General features: G+C 44.1%; 1 protein-coding gene across 1 annotated transcript in view; it reads right to left on the bottom strand.

Moving 5' to 3' along the window:
• The window catches only part of Dpy (fibrillin-like protein dumpy), a 114,809-nt gene that overhangs the window by 29,257 nt on the left and 66,616 nt on the right, over positions 1-18,936 (bottom strand). Inside the window, exons 71-109 of the mRNA XM_071999735.1 lie at positions 18,531-18,845; positions 18,115-18,450; positions 17,733-18,035; positions 17,321-17,626; positions 16,917-17,234; positions 16,449-16,769; positions 16,033-16,347; positions 15,609-15,944; positions 15,223-15,525; positions 14,830-15,135; positions 14,432-14,749; positions 14,006-14,326; positions 13,560-13,874; positions 13,152-13,487; positions 12,767-13,069; positions 12,369-12,674; positions 11,972-12,289; positions 11,514-11,834; positions 11,103-11,417; positions 10,693-11,028; positions 10,308-10,610; positions 9,908-10,213; positions 9,518-9,835; positions 9,120-9,440; positions 8,675-8,989; positions 8,265-8,600; positions 7,880-8,182; positions 7,232-7,537; positions 6,828-7,145; positions 6,430-6,750; positions 3,536-3,850; positions 3,112-3,447; positions 2,728-3,030; positions 2,080-2,385; positions 1,676-1,993; positions 1,278-1,598; positions 831-1,145; positions 407-742; positions 30-332 (exon numbers count right to left, since the gene is read on the bottom strand). Coding sequence (XP_071855836.1) covers positions 30-332; positions 407-742; positions 831-1,145; positions 1,278-1,598; positions 1,676-1,993; positions 2,080-2,385; positions 2,728-3,030; positions 3,112-3,447; positions 3,536-3,850; positions 6,430-6,750; positions 6,828-7,145; positions 7,232-7,537; positions 7,880-8,182; positions 8,265-8,600; positions 8,675-8,989; positions 9,120-9,440; positions 9,518-9,835; positions 9,908-10,213; positions 10,308-10,610; positions 10,693-11,028; positions 11,103-11,417; positions 11,514-11,834; positions 11,972-12,289; positions 12,369-12,674; positions 12,767-13,069; positions 13,152-13,487; positions 13,560-13,874; positions 14,006-14,326; positions 14,432-14,749; positions 14,830-15,135; positions 15,223-15,525; positions 15,609-15,944; positions 16,033-16,347; positions 16,449-16,769; positions 16,917-17,234; positions 17,321-17,626; positions 17,733-18,035; positions 18,115-18,450; positions 18,531-18,845 — 12,348 coding nt within the window. The remainder of the gene's footprint in view (positions 1-29; positions 333-406; positions 743-830; positions 1,146-1,277; positions 1,599-1,675; positions 1,994-2,079; positions 2,386-2,727; positions 3,031-3,111; positions 3,448-3,535; positions 3,851-6,429; positions 6,751-6,827; positions 7,146-7,231; positions 7,538-7,879; positions 8,183-8,264; positions 8,601-8,674; positions 8,990-9,119; positions 9,441-9,517; positions 9,836-9,907; positions 10,214-10,307; positions 10,611-10,692; positions 11,029-11,102; positions 11,418-11,513; positions 11,835-11,971; positions 12,290-12,368; positions 12,675-12,766; positions 13,070-13,151; positions 13,488-13,559; positions 13,875-14,005; positions 14,327-14,431; positions 14,750-14,829; positions 15,136-15,222; positions 15,526-15,608; positions 15,945-16,032; positions 16,348-16,448; positions 16,770-16,916; positions 17,235-17,320; positions 17,627-17,732; positions 18,036-18,114; positions 18,451-18,530; positions 18,846-18,936) is intronic.

Below are 18,936 nucleotides of genomic sequence, written 5' to 3'. Positions count from 1 at the left end.
GGAATGAAGAAGAAGTATCTAAGATGTACCTTGAGCGACAGTACACAGTACAAACGCATTTCCAACCATTCCACTTGGGCAACTGCACATGGGCACATGATTGTATACGAGACACTCTGCATTTCGACCGCAAGTACCAGGGCAAGGATCGACACATTTGTTCCTTAAACAAGCGCGGTTCTGGGCACAATCGGTATTCAGTACACACTCTGGTCGGCATCCAACATATGGATCACCCTGATAATCTGTCAGGCATGTACAGATTCCATTTTCGCAACGTGCATTGGGACCACAAGGTGATGATGCGCAAGGATCAGCCACTGACGGTTCCGCTATTAGAAAAATTAACGTGTCTCACATATATTTGAACAATTTCTACTGAATGTTACGCTTTCAACTTTCTTACTTGGTGTCGCGGGAGCAGGGTAACAATTGCTAAAGGGATCTCCAGTGTATCCATTGAAGCAGGAACATATAGGAACATGATTGAGTACCGTGCACTGAGCGTTATTACCACAGGAGCCTGGACAAGGGTCCCTGCATTTTTCTCTCATGCAGGCTTGACTAGGTGAACAGTCAGAGTTTACTGTACATTCTGGACGACAGTTTGGTGGACTTCCAATGAATGTTGATAGACATTGACAAGATGGACCTCCGTTAACTACACGGCACTCCGAATTTGGACCACAAGGGGATGGCAAGCACGGTTGTGAAGGTTCGACTGTGGATGGTGGTAAGGCTTCTAAAAGGGCAATTTCCAAATTAGAAATCAGTCTAATTTTATATGAAAAAGTATATAAATTAATTTGATATTTTCCGAAATGTCTTACGTGGGATAGGGAAACATCTAGTGAATGGATCTCCGGTATATGAGTCTCTGCAGGCACAAATTGGACTATGGTTCCTGACAACGCAAGTGGCGAAAGTTCCACACGAAGCAGGGCATGGATTAACACATTTCTGGTTAACGCACGCACGATCTTGTGGACATTCCGAATTTAAAGTACACTCGGGACGACACATGGGAGGTGTGCCTGTGAATTCTGCCAGACACGAGCAGACACCTTGACCGTTTACTACGCGACATTGACTGTTGGGTCCGCAAGGCGAAGGACTGCAGGGATCTTTATACTGCGTCTCATCCTCTACAAGAGATTTTAATTTATATTTTACATAACAATAAAAAAACCAACGAATTTCTGATTCGGCCCGCTATGAATAAGATATAAATCTTGGTTCATTGTCTTCGTATTGATGAAAATTAAAATGTATCGTACCTATTGCGGGGATTACGGAGCAGTATTGGAAGGGATTTCCGCTGTAACCCGGAATGCATGTGCATGCAGGCCGGTGATTGATCACCTTGCACTCTGCGTTTGTGCCGCAGGTACCAGGGCAGGGATCTTGACATTTGGAACGTATACAGCTCAGTGTAGATGGACAGTCAGTGTCAACGACACATTCGGGGCGGCATCCTTCATAAGGGTTGCCGATGTAATCAGCAGCACAGGAACATGATCCGACACCGTTCTGTTCTTTGCATATAGCATTGAAACCACACGGTGATGGACTACATGGGGACAGATTGACAGGAACAGCTACAATGTTTTGAAGAAGCAATTTAGTGATCAGAAACGGATTGTTCAAAGCAAGAAAAGGATTTGGTAAGCCTTACGTGGCGTGGGTGTACACTGAGTGAAGGGGTCACCGGTATAGTCGTTCAAACAGGCACACATAGGTGTATGACTGACAACACGACATTCCGCGTTTGCCCCGCAGGATCCAGGGCAAGGATCTCTGCACTTCTGATTGATGCAAGCCAACTGACTGGGGCATTCGCTATTGCTGCCACATTCGGGCCTACAATTTGGTGGGGTACCTATGAACTGCGATAAACAAGAGCATGAGGGAGCATCATTAACGACTCTGCATTCTGCATTGGGTCCACACGGAGAGGGTTCGCAAGGGTTTTGTGGCACTACGGGCACTGGTGCTAAAAAGACACGAACGAATTATGATTATCAGACTTATGTTTCTAAATTTTGCTAAACGTTCAAATCATGTAGGACTAAATCTTACGTCGTGGAACACACTGAACAAATGGATCGCCGGAGAGTTCAGGTGGACAGCTGCATATCGGATTATGATTGACAACATTGCAAATGGCTCTAAACCCACATGTACCAGGGCAAGGGTTGACACATTTCTGATTGGTGCAAGCCTGTGTCGGTGGACAATCGGAACTGACTGTACATTCTGGTCTGCAAGTTGGTGGTGCTCCTAAGTATCCTGCTACGCAGGAGCAGACAGGCTGCCCATTGATTTCTCGACAAATACTGTTTGGTCCACATGGCGAAGGAGAGCATGGATTACCCTTTTCGGTATCTGGTGTTATGAAAAGTGGCAAAAATTTAGAACAGTGCTACAGTAAATATTTTGAATACAGTCGGTATAAATAATTCAGCTATCGGCTAGTATCGATGATACATATATATATTTAACACGATTGTAATATTCTGAGTTGTAAACTCAATGAACGTACACTCAATGAAGTTCTGTTTACACGTGATTATCGCGCAATAGGGACCCTTAATAATATTTGTATGATATCGAGAAGTCCAACTAAATAGTATAAAATTGAGTGTCCTAACGTAAATGGCAGTCTGGTGGACAGCTATTACCCAGCGATATGAATTAGGAATAGGGAACAAAGAATCTAAATTGTACCTTGATCGACAGTGCACAGTACGAACGCATTTCCAACCATTCCACTTGGGCAACTGCACATGGGCACATGATTGTATACGAGACACTCTGCATTTCGACCGCAAGTACCAGGGCAAGGATCAATGCATTTGTTTCTCACACAAGCGCGATTCTGAGCACAATCGGTATTCAGTACACACTCTGGTCGGCATCCAACATATGGATCACCCTGATAATCTGTCAGGCATGTACAGATTCCACTTTCGCAACGTGCATTGGGACCACAAGGTGATGATGCGCAAGGATCAGCCACTGACGGTTCCGCTATTAGAAAAATTAACGTGTCTCACATATATTTGAACGTTTTACAATTTCTACTGAATGTTACGTTTTCAACTTTCTTACTTGGTGTCGCGGGAGCAGGGTAGCAATTGCTAAAGGGATCTCCAGTGTATCCATTGAAGCAGGAACATATAGGAACATGATTGAGCACCGTGCACTGAGCGTTATTACCACAGGAGCCTGGACAAGGGTCCCTGCATTTTTCTCTCATGCAGGCTTGACTAGGTGAACAGTCAGAGTTTACTGTACATTCTGGACGACAGTTTGGTGGACTTCCAATGTATGATGATAGACATTGACAAGATGGACCTCCGTTAACTACGCGGCATTCCGAATTTGGACCACAAGGGGATGGCAAGCACGGTTGTGAAGGTTCGACTGTTGATGGTGGTAAGGCTTCTAAAAGGGCAATTTCCAAATTAGAAATCAGTCTAATTTTATATGAAAAAGTATATAAATTAACTCGAAATTTTCCGAAATGTCTTACGTGGGATGGGGAAACATCTAGTGAATGGATCTCCGGTATAGGAGTCTCTGCAGGCACAAATTGGACTATGGTTCCTGACAACACAAGTGGCGAAAGTTCCACACGAAGCAGGGCATGGATTAACACATTTCTGGTTAACGCACGCACGATCTTGTGGACATTCCGAATTTAAAGTACACTCGGGACGACACATGGGAGGTGTGCCTGTGAATTCTGCCAGACAAGAGCAGACACCTTGACCGTTTACTACGCGACATTGACTGTTGGGTCCGCAAGGCGAAGGACTGCAGGGATCCTTATACTTCGTCTCATCCTCTGCAAGAGATATTAATTCATATTTTACATCACGAAAGGAACGAATAAATTTCTGCTATGGTCAGCCTTAGATAAGATGTAAAACTTGGATCACGCTCTTTAGAATTAAGAAAATTAAAATATATTGTACCTATAGCAGGCATTACGGAACAGTATTGGAAGGGATTTCCACTGTAACCTAGAATGCATGTGCACGCAGGCCGGTGATTGATGACCTTGCACTCCGCGTTTGTGCCACAGGTACCGGGGCAGGGGTCTTGACATTTGGAACGTATACAGCTCAGTGTAGATGGACAATCAGTGTCAACGACACACTCAGGACGACACCCATCGTATGGGTTTCCGATATAATCAGGTAAACAGGAACAAGAACCTACTCCATTTTGCTCTTTGCATATAGCGTTAAAGCCACAAGGTGATGGACTACATGGAGAAAGATTCACGGGAACAGCTAAAATTTTTTAAAGAAGCAACTTAGTGAACAGAATCTAATTGTTAAAGGAAAAAAATGTTTTCGCGAGCCTTACGTGGTATAGGAGTACATTGACTGAAAGGATCACCGGTATAGTCGTTCGAACAGGCACACATAGGTGTATGACTGACTACACGACATTCCGCGTTCGCGCCACATGATCCAGGACAAGGATCTCTGCATTTCTGATTGATACAAGCCAAATGAGTTGCACATTCGCTATTACTGCCACATTCGGGTCGGCAATTGGGTGGGGTGCCTGTGAATTCCGATAAACAAGAGCAAGAAGGAGCATCATTGACGACTCTACATTCTGCATTGGGTCCACACGGAGAGGGTTCGCATGGATTTTGTGGCACAATAGGTTCGGGTGCTAAAATTAAACGTGTGAGTTACTATTACGTTCCTTAAAAATATTCTCAATAAGTGACATATGGAAGGAACAAATCTTACGTCGCGGAGCACATCGAATGAATGGATCGCCTGTAAGTTCAGGCGGACAGGTACATATGGGATTATGATTGACGACGGTGCAAGTGGCCCTGAACCCGCATGTACCAGAGCATGGATTGACACATTTCTGGTTGCTACAAGCTTGTGTCAAAGAACAATCGGAGCTGATTGTACACTCTGGTCTGCAGGTAGGTGGAGTTCCCAAGAATCCAGATACGCAGGAACAGACCGGTTGTCCATTAATTTCTCGACAGACACTGTTTGGTCCGCAAGGCGAAGGAGAGCATGGATTGCCCTTTACGGTATCTGTTATCATGGTAATATATTAAATATTCTGAGCAACATTTAGTACTATCCTGTGGTAAAAATTAAGCAAAGAGAAGAAGTTCCTAACATATACCTTGAGCGACAGTGCACAGTACGAACGCATTTCCAACCATTCCACTTGGGCAACTGCACATGGGCACATGATTGTATACGAGACACTCTGCATTTCGACCGCAAGTACCAGGGCAAGGATCGACACATTTGTTCCTTAAACAAGCGCGGTTCTGGGCACAATCGGTATTCAGTACACACTCTGGTCGGCATCCAACATATGGATCACCCTGATAATCTGTCAGGCATGTACAGATTCCATTTTCGCAACGTGCATTGGGACCACAAGGTGATGATGCGCAAGGATCAGCCACTGACGGTTCCGCTATTAGAAAAATTAACGTGTCTCACATATATTTGAACAATTTCTACTGAATGTTACGCTTTCAACTTTCTTACTTGGTGTCGCGGGAGCAGGGTAACAATTGCTAAAGGGATCTCCAGTGTATCCATTGAAGCAGGAACATATAGGAACATGATTGAGTACCGTGCACTGAGCGTTATTACCACAGGAGCCTGGACAAGGGTCCCTGCATTTTTCTCTCATGCAGGCTTGACTAGGTGAACAGTCAGAGTTTACTGTACATTCTGGACGACAGTTTGGTGGACTTCCAATGAATGTTGATAGACATTGACAAGATGGACCTCCGTTAACTACACGGCACTCCGAATTTGGACCACAAGGGGATGGCAAGCACGGTTGTGAAGGTTCGACTGTGGATGGTGGTAAGGCTTCTAAAAGGGCAATTTCCAAATTAGAAATCAGTCTAATTTTATATGAAAAAGTATATGAATTAATTTGATATTTTCCGAAATGTCTTACGTGGGATAGGGAAACATCTAGTGAATGGATCTCCGGTATATGAGTCTCTGCAGGCACAAATTGGACTATGGTTCCTGACAACGCAAGTGGCGAAAGTTCCACACGAAGCAGGGCATGGATTAACACATTTCTGATTAACGCACGCACGATCTTGTGGACATTCCGAATTTAAAGTACACTCGGGACGACACATGGGAGGTGTGCCTGTGAATTCTGCCAGGCAAGAGCAGACACCTTGACCGTTTACTACGCGACATCGACTGTTGGGTCCGCAAGGCGAAGGACTGCAGGGATCTTTATACTGCGTCTCATCCTCTACAAGAGATTTTAATTTATATTTTACATAACAAAAAAAAAAAAAAAACCAACAAATTTCTGATTCGTCCCGCTATGAATAAGATATAAATCTTGGTTCATTGTCTTTGTATTGATAAAAATTAAAATATATCGTACCTATTGCGGGGATTACGGAGCAGTATTGGAAGGGATTTCCACTGTAACCCGGAATGCATGTGCATGCAGGCCGGTGATTGATCACCTTACACTCTGCGTTTGTGCCGCAGGTACCAGGGCAGGGGTCTTGACATTTGGAACGTATACAGCTCAGTGTAGATGGACAGTCAGTGTCAACGACACATTCGGGGCGGCATCCTTCATAAGGGTTGCCGATGTAATCAGCAGCACAGGAACATGATCCGACACCGTTCTGTTCTTTGCATATAGCATTGAAACCACACGGTGATGGACTACATGGGGACAGATTGACGGGAACAGCTACAATGTTTTGAAGAAGCAATTTAGTGATCAGAAACGGATTGTTCAAGGCAAGAAAAGGATTTGGTAAGTCTTACGTGGCGTGGGTGTACACTGAGTGAAGGGGTCACCGGTATAGTCGTTCAAACAGGCACACATAGGGGTATGACTGACAACACGACATTCTGCGTTTGCCCCGCAGGATCCAGGGCAAGGATCTCTGCACTTCTGATTGATGCAAGCCAACTGACTGGGGCATTCGCTATTGCTGCCACATTCGGGTCTACAATTTGGTGGGGTACCTATGAACTGCGATAAACAAGAGCAAGAGGGAGCATCATTAACGACTCTGCATTCTGCATTGGGTCCACACGGAGAGGGTTCGCAAGGGTTTTGTGGCACTACGGGGACTGGTGCTAAAAAGAGATGAACGGATTATGATTATCAGACTTATGTTTCTAAATTTTGTTAAACGTTCAAATCATGAAGCACTAAATCTTACGTCGTGGAACACACTGAACAAATGGATCGCCGGATAGTTCAGGTGGACAGCTGCATATCGGATTATGATTGACAACATTGCAAATGGCTCTAAACCCACATGTACCAGGGCAAGGGTTGACACATTTCTGATTGGTGCAAGCCTGTGTCGGTGGACAATCGGAACTGACTGTACATTCTGGTCTGCAAGTTGGTGGTGCTCCTAAGTATCCTGCTACGCAGGAGCAGACAGGTTGCCCATTGATTTCTCGACAAATACTGTTTGGTCCACATGGCGAAGGAGAGCATGGATTACCCTTTTCGGTATCTGGTGTAATGAAAAGTGGCAAAAATTTAGAGCAGTGCTACAGTAAATATTTTGAATACAGTCGGTATAAATAATTCAGCTATCGGTTAGTATCGATGATTCATATATACATTTAACACGATTGTAATATTCTGTGTTGTAAACTCAATGAACGTGCTCTCAATGAAGTTCTGTTTACACGTTATTGTCAGGCAATAGGGACCATTAATAATATTTGTATGATATCGAGATGTCCAACTAAATAGTATAAAATTGAGTGTCCTAACGTAAATGGCAGTATGATGGACAGCTAGTACCCAACGATATGAATTAGGAATAGGGAACAAAGTATCTAAATTGTACCTTGAGCGACAGTGCACAGTACGAACGCATTTCCAACCATTCCACTTGGGCAACTGCACATGGGCACATGATTGTATACGAGACACTCTGCATTTCGACCGCAAGTACCAGGGCAAGGATCAATGCATTTGTTTCTCAAACAAGCGCGGTTCTGGGCACAATCGGTATTCAGTACACACTCTGGTCGGCACCCAACATATGGATCACCCTGATAGTCTGTCAAGCATGTACAAATGCCACTTTCGCACCGTGCATTAGGGCCACAAGGGGATGATGCGCAAGGATCAACCACAGAGGGTTCCGCTATTAGGAGAATAAACGTGTTTCATATGCGTGTCTGACCTTTCACAGATTCTACTGAATATTACGTCTTCGGCTTTCTTACTTGGTGTCACAGGAATTGGATAACAATTGCTGAAAGGATCCCCGGTGTATCCGTTGAAGCAGGAACATATAGGAACGTGATTGAGCACCGTGCATTGAGCGTTGGAACCACAAGAACCTGGACAAGGGTCTCTGCATTTTTCTCTCATGCAGGCCTGACTAGGTGAACAGTCGGAGTTTACTGTACATTCCGGCCGACAGTTTGGTGGACTTCCAACGTAAGTTGACCGACACTGGCAAGATGGGCCACCATTGATCACACGACATTCAGAATTTGGACCACAAGGAGAGGGGAAACAAGGTTGCGAAACTTCAATTGCAGTAGGTGGTGTAGCTTCTAAAAGGGCAAATATGTTATGAACAATCTATCTGATTTTCCGGAAGTATAAATACGTGTTTGGTATATCTCACGTGGAACGGGGAAACATCTAGTGAACGGATCTCCGGTATACGAGTCTCTGCAGGCACAAATTGGACTGTGGTTCCTAACCACGCAAGTGGCGAATGTTCCACACGAAGCAGGGCATGGATTAACACATTTCTGGTTAACGCACGCACGATCTTGTGGACATTCCGAATTTAAAGTACACTCGGGACGACACATGGGAGGTGTGCCAGTGAATTCTTGCAGACAGGAGCAGACTCCTTGTCCGTTTACTACGCGACACTGACTATTGGGCCCGCAGGGTGAAGGACTGCAGGGATCCTTATACTTTGTTTCGTCCTCTGTAAGAGATTGTGTGTTATGTTTTACATCATGGAAAGAACGAATAAATTTCTACGTTGGTCAGCTTCAAATAGGATAGTAATGTTGGGTCATGGTCATGAGATGACAGAAAATCTGAATATGTCGTACCTATTGCGGGTATTACGGTGCAATATTGGAAGGGATTTCCACTGTAACCCGGAATGCATGTGCATGCAGGCCGGTGATTGATCACCTTGCACTCTGCGTTTGTGCCGCAGGTACCAGGGCAGGGGTCTTGACATTTGGAACGTATACAGCTCAGTGTAGATGGACAGTCAGTGTCAACGACACATTCGGGTCGGCATCCTTCATAAGGGTTGCCGATATAATCAGCAGCACAGGAACATGATCCGACACCGTTCTGTTCTTTGCATATAGCATTGAAACCACACGGTGATGGACTACATGGGGACAGATTGACGGGAACAGCTACAATGTTTTGAAGAAGCAATTTAGTGATCAGAAACGAATTGTTCAGAGCAAGAAAAGGATTTCGTAAGCCTTACGTGGAGTAGGTGTACACTGAGTGAAGGGGTCACCGGTATAGTCGTTCAAACAGGCACACATAGGGGTATGACTGACTACACGACATTCCGCGTTTGCCCCGCAGGATCCAGGGCAAGGATCTCTGCACTTCTGATTGATGCAGGCCAACTGACTGGGACATTCGCTATTGCTGCCACATTCGGGTCTACAATTTGGTGGGGTACCTATGAACTGCGATAAACAAGAGCAAGAGGGAGCATCATTGACGACTCTACATTCTGCATTGGGTCCACACGGAGAGGGTTCGCATGGATTTTGCGGTACTGCGGGCTCGGGAGCTAAAAGTGAATTATCATTATGATTTTTTAAATTTTCATTAGTAACTGGGATACTGAAGCAAGAAATCTTACGTCGGGGGACACATTGGACAAACGGATCGCCTGTAAGTTCAGGTGGACAGCCACATATGGGATTATGATTAACGACGTTGCAGATGGCTCTGAACCCACATGTGCCAGAGCATGGATTGACACATTTCTGGTTGCTACAAGCTTGTGTCAGAGCACAATCAGAGCTGACTGTACACTCTGGTCTACAAGTAGGTGGTGTTCCCAAAAATCCAGATACGCAGGAGCAGACAGGTTGTCCATTAATTTCTCGACAGACACTGTTTGGTCCGCAAGGCGAAGGAGAGCATGGGTTGCCGTTTACGGTATCTGGTATCATAGTAATAGAGTAAATATTCTAAGCAATACTTAGTACTATCCTGCGGAGAAAGTTAGGAAAAGAGAAGAAGTTTTTGGGATGTACCTTGAGCGACAGTGCACAGTACGAACGCATTTCCAACCATTCCACTTGGGCAACTGCACATGGGCACATGATTGTATACGAGACACTCTGCATTTCGACCGCATGTACCAGGGCAAGGGTCGACGCATTTGTTTCTCAAACAAGCGCGGTTCTGGGCACAATCGGTATTCAGTACACACTCTGGTCGGCACCCAACATATGGATCACCCTGATAGTCTGTCAAGCATGTACAAATGCCACTTTCGCACCGTGCATTAGGGCCACAAGGGGATGATGCGCAAGGATCAACCACAGATGGTTCCGCTATTAGGAGAATAAACGTGTTTCATATGCGTGTCTGACCTTTCACAGATTCTACTGAATATTACGTCTTCGGCTTTCTTACTTGGTGTCACAGGAATTGGATAACAATTGCTGAAAGGATCCCCGGTGTATCCGTTGAAGCAGGAACATATAGGAACGTGATTGAGTACCGTGCACTGGGCGTTGGAACCACAAGAACCTGGACAAGGGTCCCTGCATTTTTCTCTCATGCAGGCCTGACTTGGGGAACAATCGGAGTTTACTGTACATTCCGGCCGACAGTTTGGTGGACTTCCAACGTAAGTTGACCGACACTGGCAAGATGGGCCACCATTGATCACACGACATTCAGAATTTGGACCACAAGGAGAGGGCAAACAAGGTTGCGAAACTTCAATTGCAGTAGGTGGTGTAGCTTCTAAAAAAGCAGACATGTTACGAACAATTCGTCTAATTTTTGGACGGTTAAAATGCGAGCTTCAAATATCTCACGTGGAATAGGGAAACATCTGGTAAATGGATCGCCGGTATATGAATCTCTGCAGGCACAAATTGGACTGTGGTTCCTGACCACGCAAGTGGCGAATGTTCCACACGAAGCAGGGCATGGATTAACACATTTCTGGTTAACGCACGCACGATCTTGTGGACATTCCGAATTTAAAGTACACTCGGGACGACACATGGGAGGTGTGCCAGTGAATTCTTGCAGACAGGAGCAGACTCCTTGTCCGTTTACTACGCGACACTGACTGTTGGGTCCGCAAGGTGAAGGGTTGCATGGATCTTTGTATTTCGTGTCATCTTCTACAAAATTTTCATTTTTCAAGTGTTATAGTTGTTCACCATGTTTGTAACCATAACGGTGGTTATTAAATATGTCGATTCGAATTTCTTTCATACCTATCTCCCGAATGAGAGTACAGAATTGGAAGGGATTCCCACTGTATCCTTGAATGCATGTACATGCAGGGCGATGATTTATGACCTTACACTCTGCATTTGTACCACAAGTCCCTGGACAAGGATCTTGACATTTGGATCGTATACAGCTCAATGTGGATGCACAATCGGTATCAATGACACATTCGGGTCGACACCCTTCATAAGGATTACCAATGTAATCAGACAAGCAGGAACAAGATCCCACACCGTTTTGCTCTTTGCATATCGCATTGAAACCGCATGGTGATGGGGTGCACGGAGAAAGACTGACGGGAACAGCTAAAACGATTTTGAGAAATCAGAAAATTTTGAGACTATAGATAGATAGAATTACTTATTATATCCATAGGAAACAAATATTTCAATAGCAATAATTAGAACATTCGAAAACTGGGAAAAGAATTCTTCATCCTTACGTGGTCTTGGTGTACACTGCGTGAAGGGGTCACCAGTATAATCCTCGGGGCAAACACACATTGGAGTATGACTGACAACACGACACTCCGCGTTCGCCCCGCAGGATCCAGGACAAGGATCTCTGCATTTCTGATTGATGCAAGCAAACTGACTAGGACATTCACTATTACTGACACATTCCGGTCGACAATTGGGAGGTGCGCCTATAAATTCTGGAGAACAAGAACATGAGGGAGCATCGTTGACAACCCTACATTGAGAGTTGGGGCCGCACGGAGTAGGTTCGCATGGATTTTGTGGCACTACGGGTTCGGGTGCTAAAAATATGTGTATGAATTATTAATATGTTTGATAATAATTTTGTTCAAAGATCATATACGAAGAAATAGATCTTACGTGGTGGAACACATTGAACAAACGGATCGCCAGTGAGGTCTGCTGGACAACTGCATATAGGATTATGATTGACAACGTTGCAAACAGCTCTGAATCCACATGAACCCGGACATGGATTTACACACTTCTGATTGGTACAAGCTTGTGTCAATGGACAATCAGTACTGACTGTGCACTCTGGTCTACAAGTTGGTGGTGCACCTAAGAATCCTGCTACGCAGGAGCAGACAGGCTGACCATTGATCTCTCGACAAACGCTGTTTGGTCCACACGGCGAAGGCAAACATGGATTTCTTTCTATGGTATCTATCATCATGACAATGTGATAGACGATTAGACGAGCGTCAGAAGCGAACTGTTTGCGATTAATATAGCAAAGAATATTTTACAAACTGTACCTTGGGCGACAGTGCACTGAACGAAAGCATTTCCAATCATGCCAACGGGACAGGTACACATAGGCACATGATTGTATACTAAACATTCTGCATTTAAACCACATGTACCAGGACAAGGATCGATACACTTATTCTTTAAACAAGCTCGATTCTGAGGACAGTCCGTGTTCAGTACACATTCTGGTCGACAACCCATATAAGGGTCCCCTTGATATTCTGCCAAACATGTACATATTCCATTGTCGCAACGTGCATTGGGTCCACAAGGTGATGATGCACAGGGATCAACAATAGTTGGTTCAGCTATCAAAGGAATAAACATGTTCCTCATTTTTTAGAACTCTTTTGCAAATTATAATTCGTCATATTTTTGTATCTTTCTTACTTGGTATGGCGGGAGCGAGATTGCAGTTACTGAAAGGATCTCCAGTGTATCCTTCGAAACAGGTGCATATAGGAACGTGATTAAGCACCGTGCACTGGGCATTGGAACCACATGAACCTGGACAAGGATCTCTGCACCTTTGTCTCATGCAAGTCTGGCTTGCGGAACAATCAGAATTTACTGTACACTCTGGACGACAATTTGGAGGACTTCCAATATAAGTTGGTAGACATTGACAAGATGGTCCACCATTAACCACACGACATTCTGAATTTGGACCGCAAGGAGAAGGCAAACATGGTTGTGAAACATCGACTGCTGTAGGTGGTGCAGCTTCTAAATATGGAATTACGAAATGAAGAATCTTTCTATTTTAGAACAATTTAAATTAGTGTCGCGATATCTTACGTGGAACGGGGAAACATCTAGTGAAGGGATCCCCGGTGTATGATTCTCTGCAGGCACAAATTGGACTATGGTTCCTGACAACACAAGTGGCGAATGTTCCACATGAAGCAGGACATGGATTAACACATTTCTGGTTAACGCACGCACGATCTTGTGGACATTCTGAATTTAAAGTACACTCAGGACGACACATGGGGGGTGTACCAGTGAATTCAGCCAAACAAGAGCAAACACCTTGATCATTTACTACTCGACATTGACTATTTGGTCCGCAAGGTGAAGGGTTGCATGGATCCTTATATATTGGTGTATCTTCTAGAAAATTAGGATTTAGAATTATAAGAGATATTTCTTGTAATCTTTCGAAATAAGCTAACTGCAAGCGAACTGCAAGCGTCAGAGTTTATATCAAATGCATACCAGAACGAAGGGGTAAATACTCATACCTATTTCTCGGATTACTGTACAGTATTGGAAGGGATTTCCACTGTAACCTTGGAGACAAGTGCATGCAGGACGATGATTGATGACTTTGCACTCTGCGTTCGTGCCACACGTGCCGGGGCAAGGATCTTGACATTTAGAGCGTATGCAGCTCATTGTGGATGAACAGTCAGTGTCAACGACACATTCAGGGCGACATCCTTGATAGGGGTTGCCAATATAATCATTTAAACAGGAACAGGAACCTACACCGTTTTGTTCTCTGCATATCGCGTTGAAGCCACACGGTGATGGGGTGCATGGAGAAACATTGATGGGGATAGCTAAAACGTTTTAACGTTATCGTTTAATATCTTCGAGGAATAAAAATTTTGGATAACTGTAACTTAGAAAAAAAATATTAGGAAAAGAATACTCTTGGCCCTTACGTGGTCTAGGTGTACACTGAGTGAATGGATCACCAACATAAGCGTCGGGGCAGATACACATTGGAGTGTGACTGACAACGCGACATTCTGCGTTAGCTCCACAGGATCCAGGACAAGGATCTTTGCATTTTTGGTTCATACAAGCCAATTGACTTGGACATTCACTATTACTGACACATTCCGGTCGACAATTTGGAGGTGCGCCTATGAATTCCGACAAACAAGAACATGAGGGAGCATCGTTGACAACTCTGCATTGAGAATTTGGTCCGCATGGAGAAGGTTCGCATGGGTTTTGGGGTACAACGGGCTCAGGTGCTAAAAACATATATATGAATAAGCTTTATGTTTTGAAAAAAGATCTACAGAAGATCCAATTTTAAAGGAATACTGCTTACGGCGTGGGGTACATTGAACAAATGGATCGCCAGTGAGGTCTGATGGGCAGCTGCATATAGGATTATGATTGACAACGTTACAAGTAGCTCTGAATCCACATGAGCCGGGACAAGGGTTGACACATTTTTGATTACTACAAGCTTCTGATAGAGAACAATCAGAACTGAGTGTACATTCTGGTCTACAAGTTGGAGGAGCACCTAGGAATCCTGCTACGCACGAACAAACGGGCTGTCCATTGATCTCTCGACAAATACTGTTTGGTCCACATGGTGAAGGTGAACAAGGGTTTCTTTGTATGGTATCTATCGTTAAAATATAATGGTAGACAGTCAGAGGCGTGTGAGATGAGAATTAAGTTATCATCGCAAATGAAATTTCTTAATTTGTACCTTGGAGAACAGTGCACTGAACAAATGCATTTCCAACCATTCCGTTGGGACAGCTGCACATGGGCACGTGACTGTACACCAGACATTCTGCATTTATGCCACAAGTACCAGGACAAGGATCAACACACTTGTTTCTCAGACAAGCACGATTCTGAGGGCAATCTGTATTCAACACACATTCTGGTCGACAACCAATGTAAGGATCTCCTTGATACTCTGGTAAACATGTACAGATTCCACTGTCGCAACGTGCATTGGGACCGCAAGGTGATGATGCACAAGGGTCAATAATCGTGGGTTCAGCTATAAAGGCAATAAAAATATTTTGCATTTTTTTACAGATTAATCATAATTATTAGGTACCCCTGTCTTTTAATTTTTCTTACTTGGTTTAACGGGTGCAAGATTGCAACTGTTGAAAGGATCTCCTGTGTATCCGCTTAGACACGAACATACAGGAACGTGATTCGATACTGTACACTGTGCGTTAGATCCACAAGAACCTGGGCAAGGATCTCTGCATTTTTGTCTTATACAAGCTTGACTAGGAGAACAGTCAGAGCTAACTGTACACTCTGGACGACAGTTTGGTGGACTTCCAATGTAAGTTGGTAGACACTGACAAGATGGACCTCCGTTAACTACACGACACTCTGAATTTGGACCACAAGGAGATGGCAAGCAAGGTTGTGAAGGTTCGACTGTGGCTGGTGGTAAGGCTTCTAAAAGGGTAATTACCAAATCAGAAATCTGTCTAATTTTATATCAAAGAGTATGTAAATTAATTTGGAATTTTCCGAAATGTCTTACGTGGGATGGGGAAACATCTAGTGAATGGATCTCCAGTGTATGCTTCTCTGCAAGCACAAATTGGACTGTGATTTTTTACCACACACGTGGCAAATTTGCCACAAGATGCGGGGCACGGGTCCACACATTTCTGGTTAACGCATGCACGTTCTTCAGGGCACTCAGAATTTAGAGTACACTCTGGGCGACACATAGGAGGTGCACCCGTGAATTCTGGTAGACAGGAGCAGACTCCTTGACCGTTTACTACGCGACACTGACTGTTTGGTCCACAGGGTGAAGGGTTACATGGATCCTTATATTTCATTTCGTCTTCTATAAGAGATTTTAATTTAGATTTTTCAGAAATAAAAATTCATGAATGAAAAAAATTTACTATAATGATCCTAATCAAACATCTGAGAGATTTTTCGTACCTATTTCACGTATCAAGGTACAGTATTGGAATGGATTCCCAGTGTAGTCTCGGAAGCACGTGCACGCAGGACGATGATTGATGACCTTGCATTCTGCGTTCGTGCCACAAGTACCTGGGCAGGGATCTTGGCATTTAGAGCGTATACAACTTAATGCTGATGGACAGTCCGTGTCAACGACACACTCAGGGCGGCACCCTTCGTAAGGGTTGCCGATGTAATCGGCTGCACAGGAACATGAACCGACACCGTTCTGTTCTTTACATATCGCATTGAAACCGCACGGCGATGGACTACATGGGGAGAGATTGACGGGAACAGCTAGAAATTTTTGAAATAGTCAGAGCAATCGAAGGGCAACAAATATAATAAGCGATCGTGAAAGTCAAAGGTTCTGCCTTCTCAAAAATACTTCTTTGACTATAAGTGAAAGTTCAAAAGGAAGAAAATATAGATTTTTATCCTTACGTGGTTTGAGTGTACACTGAGTGAAAGGATCACCAGTATATTGATCAGGACAAATACACATAGGTGTATGACTGACGACACGACACTCGGCGTTAGCCCCACAAGATCCAGGACAAGGATCCCTGCATTTTTTATTCATACAAGCAAACTGACTAGGACATTCACTATTGCTAACACATTCGGGCCTGCAATTAGGTGGGGCTCCTATGAATTCCGACAAACAGGAACAAGAGGGTGCACCATTGACGACTCTGCATTCTGCATTGGGTCCACACGGAGATGGTTCGCATGGGTTTTGTGGCACTACGGGCTCGGGTGCTAAAAAGACACGTACAAATTACGATTATCTGTCTTACGCTTCTAAATTCTGTTCAGCGTTCAAATCTTGAAGGACTAAATCTTACGTCGTGGAACACACTGAACAAATGGATCGCCAGAGAGTTCAGGTGGACAGCTGCATATCGGATTATGATTGACAACATTGCAGATTGCTCTAAACCCACATGTACCAGGGCAAGGATTGACACATTTCTGATTGGTGCAAGCCTGTGTCGGTGGACAATCGGAACTGACTGTACATTCTGGCCTGCAAGTTGGTGGTGCTCCTAAGTATCCTGCTACGCAGGAGCAAACAGGCTGACCATTGATCTCTCGACAAACACTGTTTGGTCCACACGGTGAAGGCGAACATGGGTTTCCTTTGACGGTATCTATCGTCATCACAATACGATACAGTTTTTTGAAATGGTTTTAAAATGCGTTACAAAATGAAGCGACACGAATCGAATGTTGGAAAGAAAATTCATTGATCTATACCTTGAAGAATTGTGCACTGAACGAATGCGTTTCCAACCATTCCACTTGGGCAACTGCACATGGGCACATGATTGTATACTAAACATTCTGCATTGACACCACATGTACCAGGACAAGGATCAACGCACTTGTTTCTTAAACAAGCTCTATTCTGAGGACAGTCTGTGTTCAATACACATTCTGGACGACAACCTACGTATGGATCACCCTGATATTCTGATAGACATGTACAAATTCCATTGTCACAACGTGCATTGGGACCACAAGGCGATGGTGTACAAGGGTCAGCAACAGTAAGTTCAGCTGCGAAAGGAACAATCCTATTATATTCTAGGAACTTTTCAATAATCTCAGATTGGGCTTTTTATTTCAACTTCCTTACTTGGCTTAACGGGAGCAGGATAGCAGTTACTGAAAGGATCTCCTGTGTATCCTTCGAAGCAGGAACATATAGGAACGTGATTGAGTACAGTACACTGAGCATTAGATCCACAAGAACCTGGGCAAGGGTCTCTGCATTTTGCTCTCATGCAAGCCTGACTAGGAGAACAATCAGAATTCACTGTACATTCTGGACGACAGTTTGGAGGACTTCCAATATAAGATGGTCGACATTGACAAGATGGTCCACCATTAACCACACGACATTCTGAATTTGGTCCGCAAGGAGAAGGCAAACATGGTTGTGTAACTTCGAGTGCTGTAGGAGGGGTAGCTTCTAAAAATGCAATTGCGAAATGTGAATCGTACTCAACTTTTCTAATATTAAGTTACTCGAAATATTTCGATATATCTTACGTGGAATAGGGAAGCATCTGGTGAAGGGATCTCCCGTGTATGATTGCCTACATGCACAGATTGGACTGTGATTCCTGACCACGCATGTAGCGAATGTGCCACAAGAAGCTGGACACGGATCCACGCATTTCTGGTTAACACATGCACGATCTTGAGGACACTCTGAGTTTAGAACGCACTCAGGTCGGCACATTGGAGGTACGCCTGTATATTCTGGCAGACAGGAACAAACTCCTTGATCATTTACTACTCGACATTGACTGTTTGGTCCACAAGGTGAAGGATTGCATGGGTCCTTGTACGTCGGTTTATCTTCTACAAGATTGCGATTTAAATTTATAGAAAATATTTATAGAAAATATTGTAATCTTTTAATCTTTCGAAATACAAGAATTGCAATCTTTTC

Source organism: Bombus fervidus, chromosome 3 (genome assembly GCF_041682495.2).
Source record: "Bombus fervidus isolate BK054 chromosome 3, iyBomFerv1, whole genome shotgun sequence".
Taxonomy (NCBI): Eukaryota; Metazoa; Arthropoda; class Insecta; order Hymenoptera; family Apidae; genus Bombus; species Bombus fervidus.
Note: the sequence above shows the minus strand (reverse complement) of the source record. Positions and strands in the feature narration are given on the sequence as shown.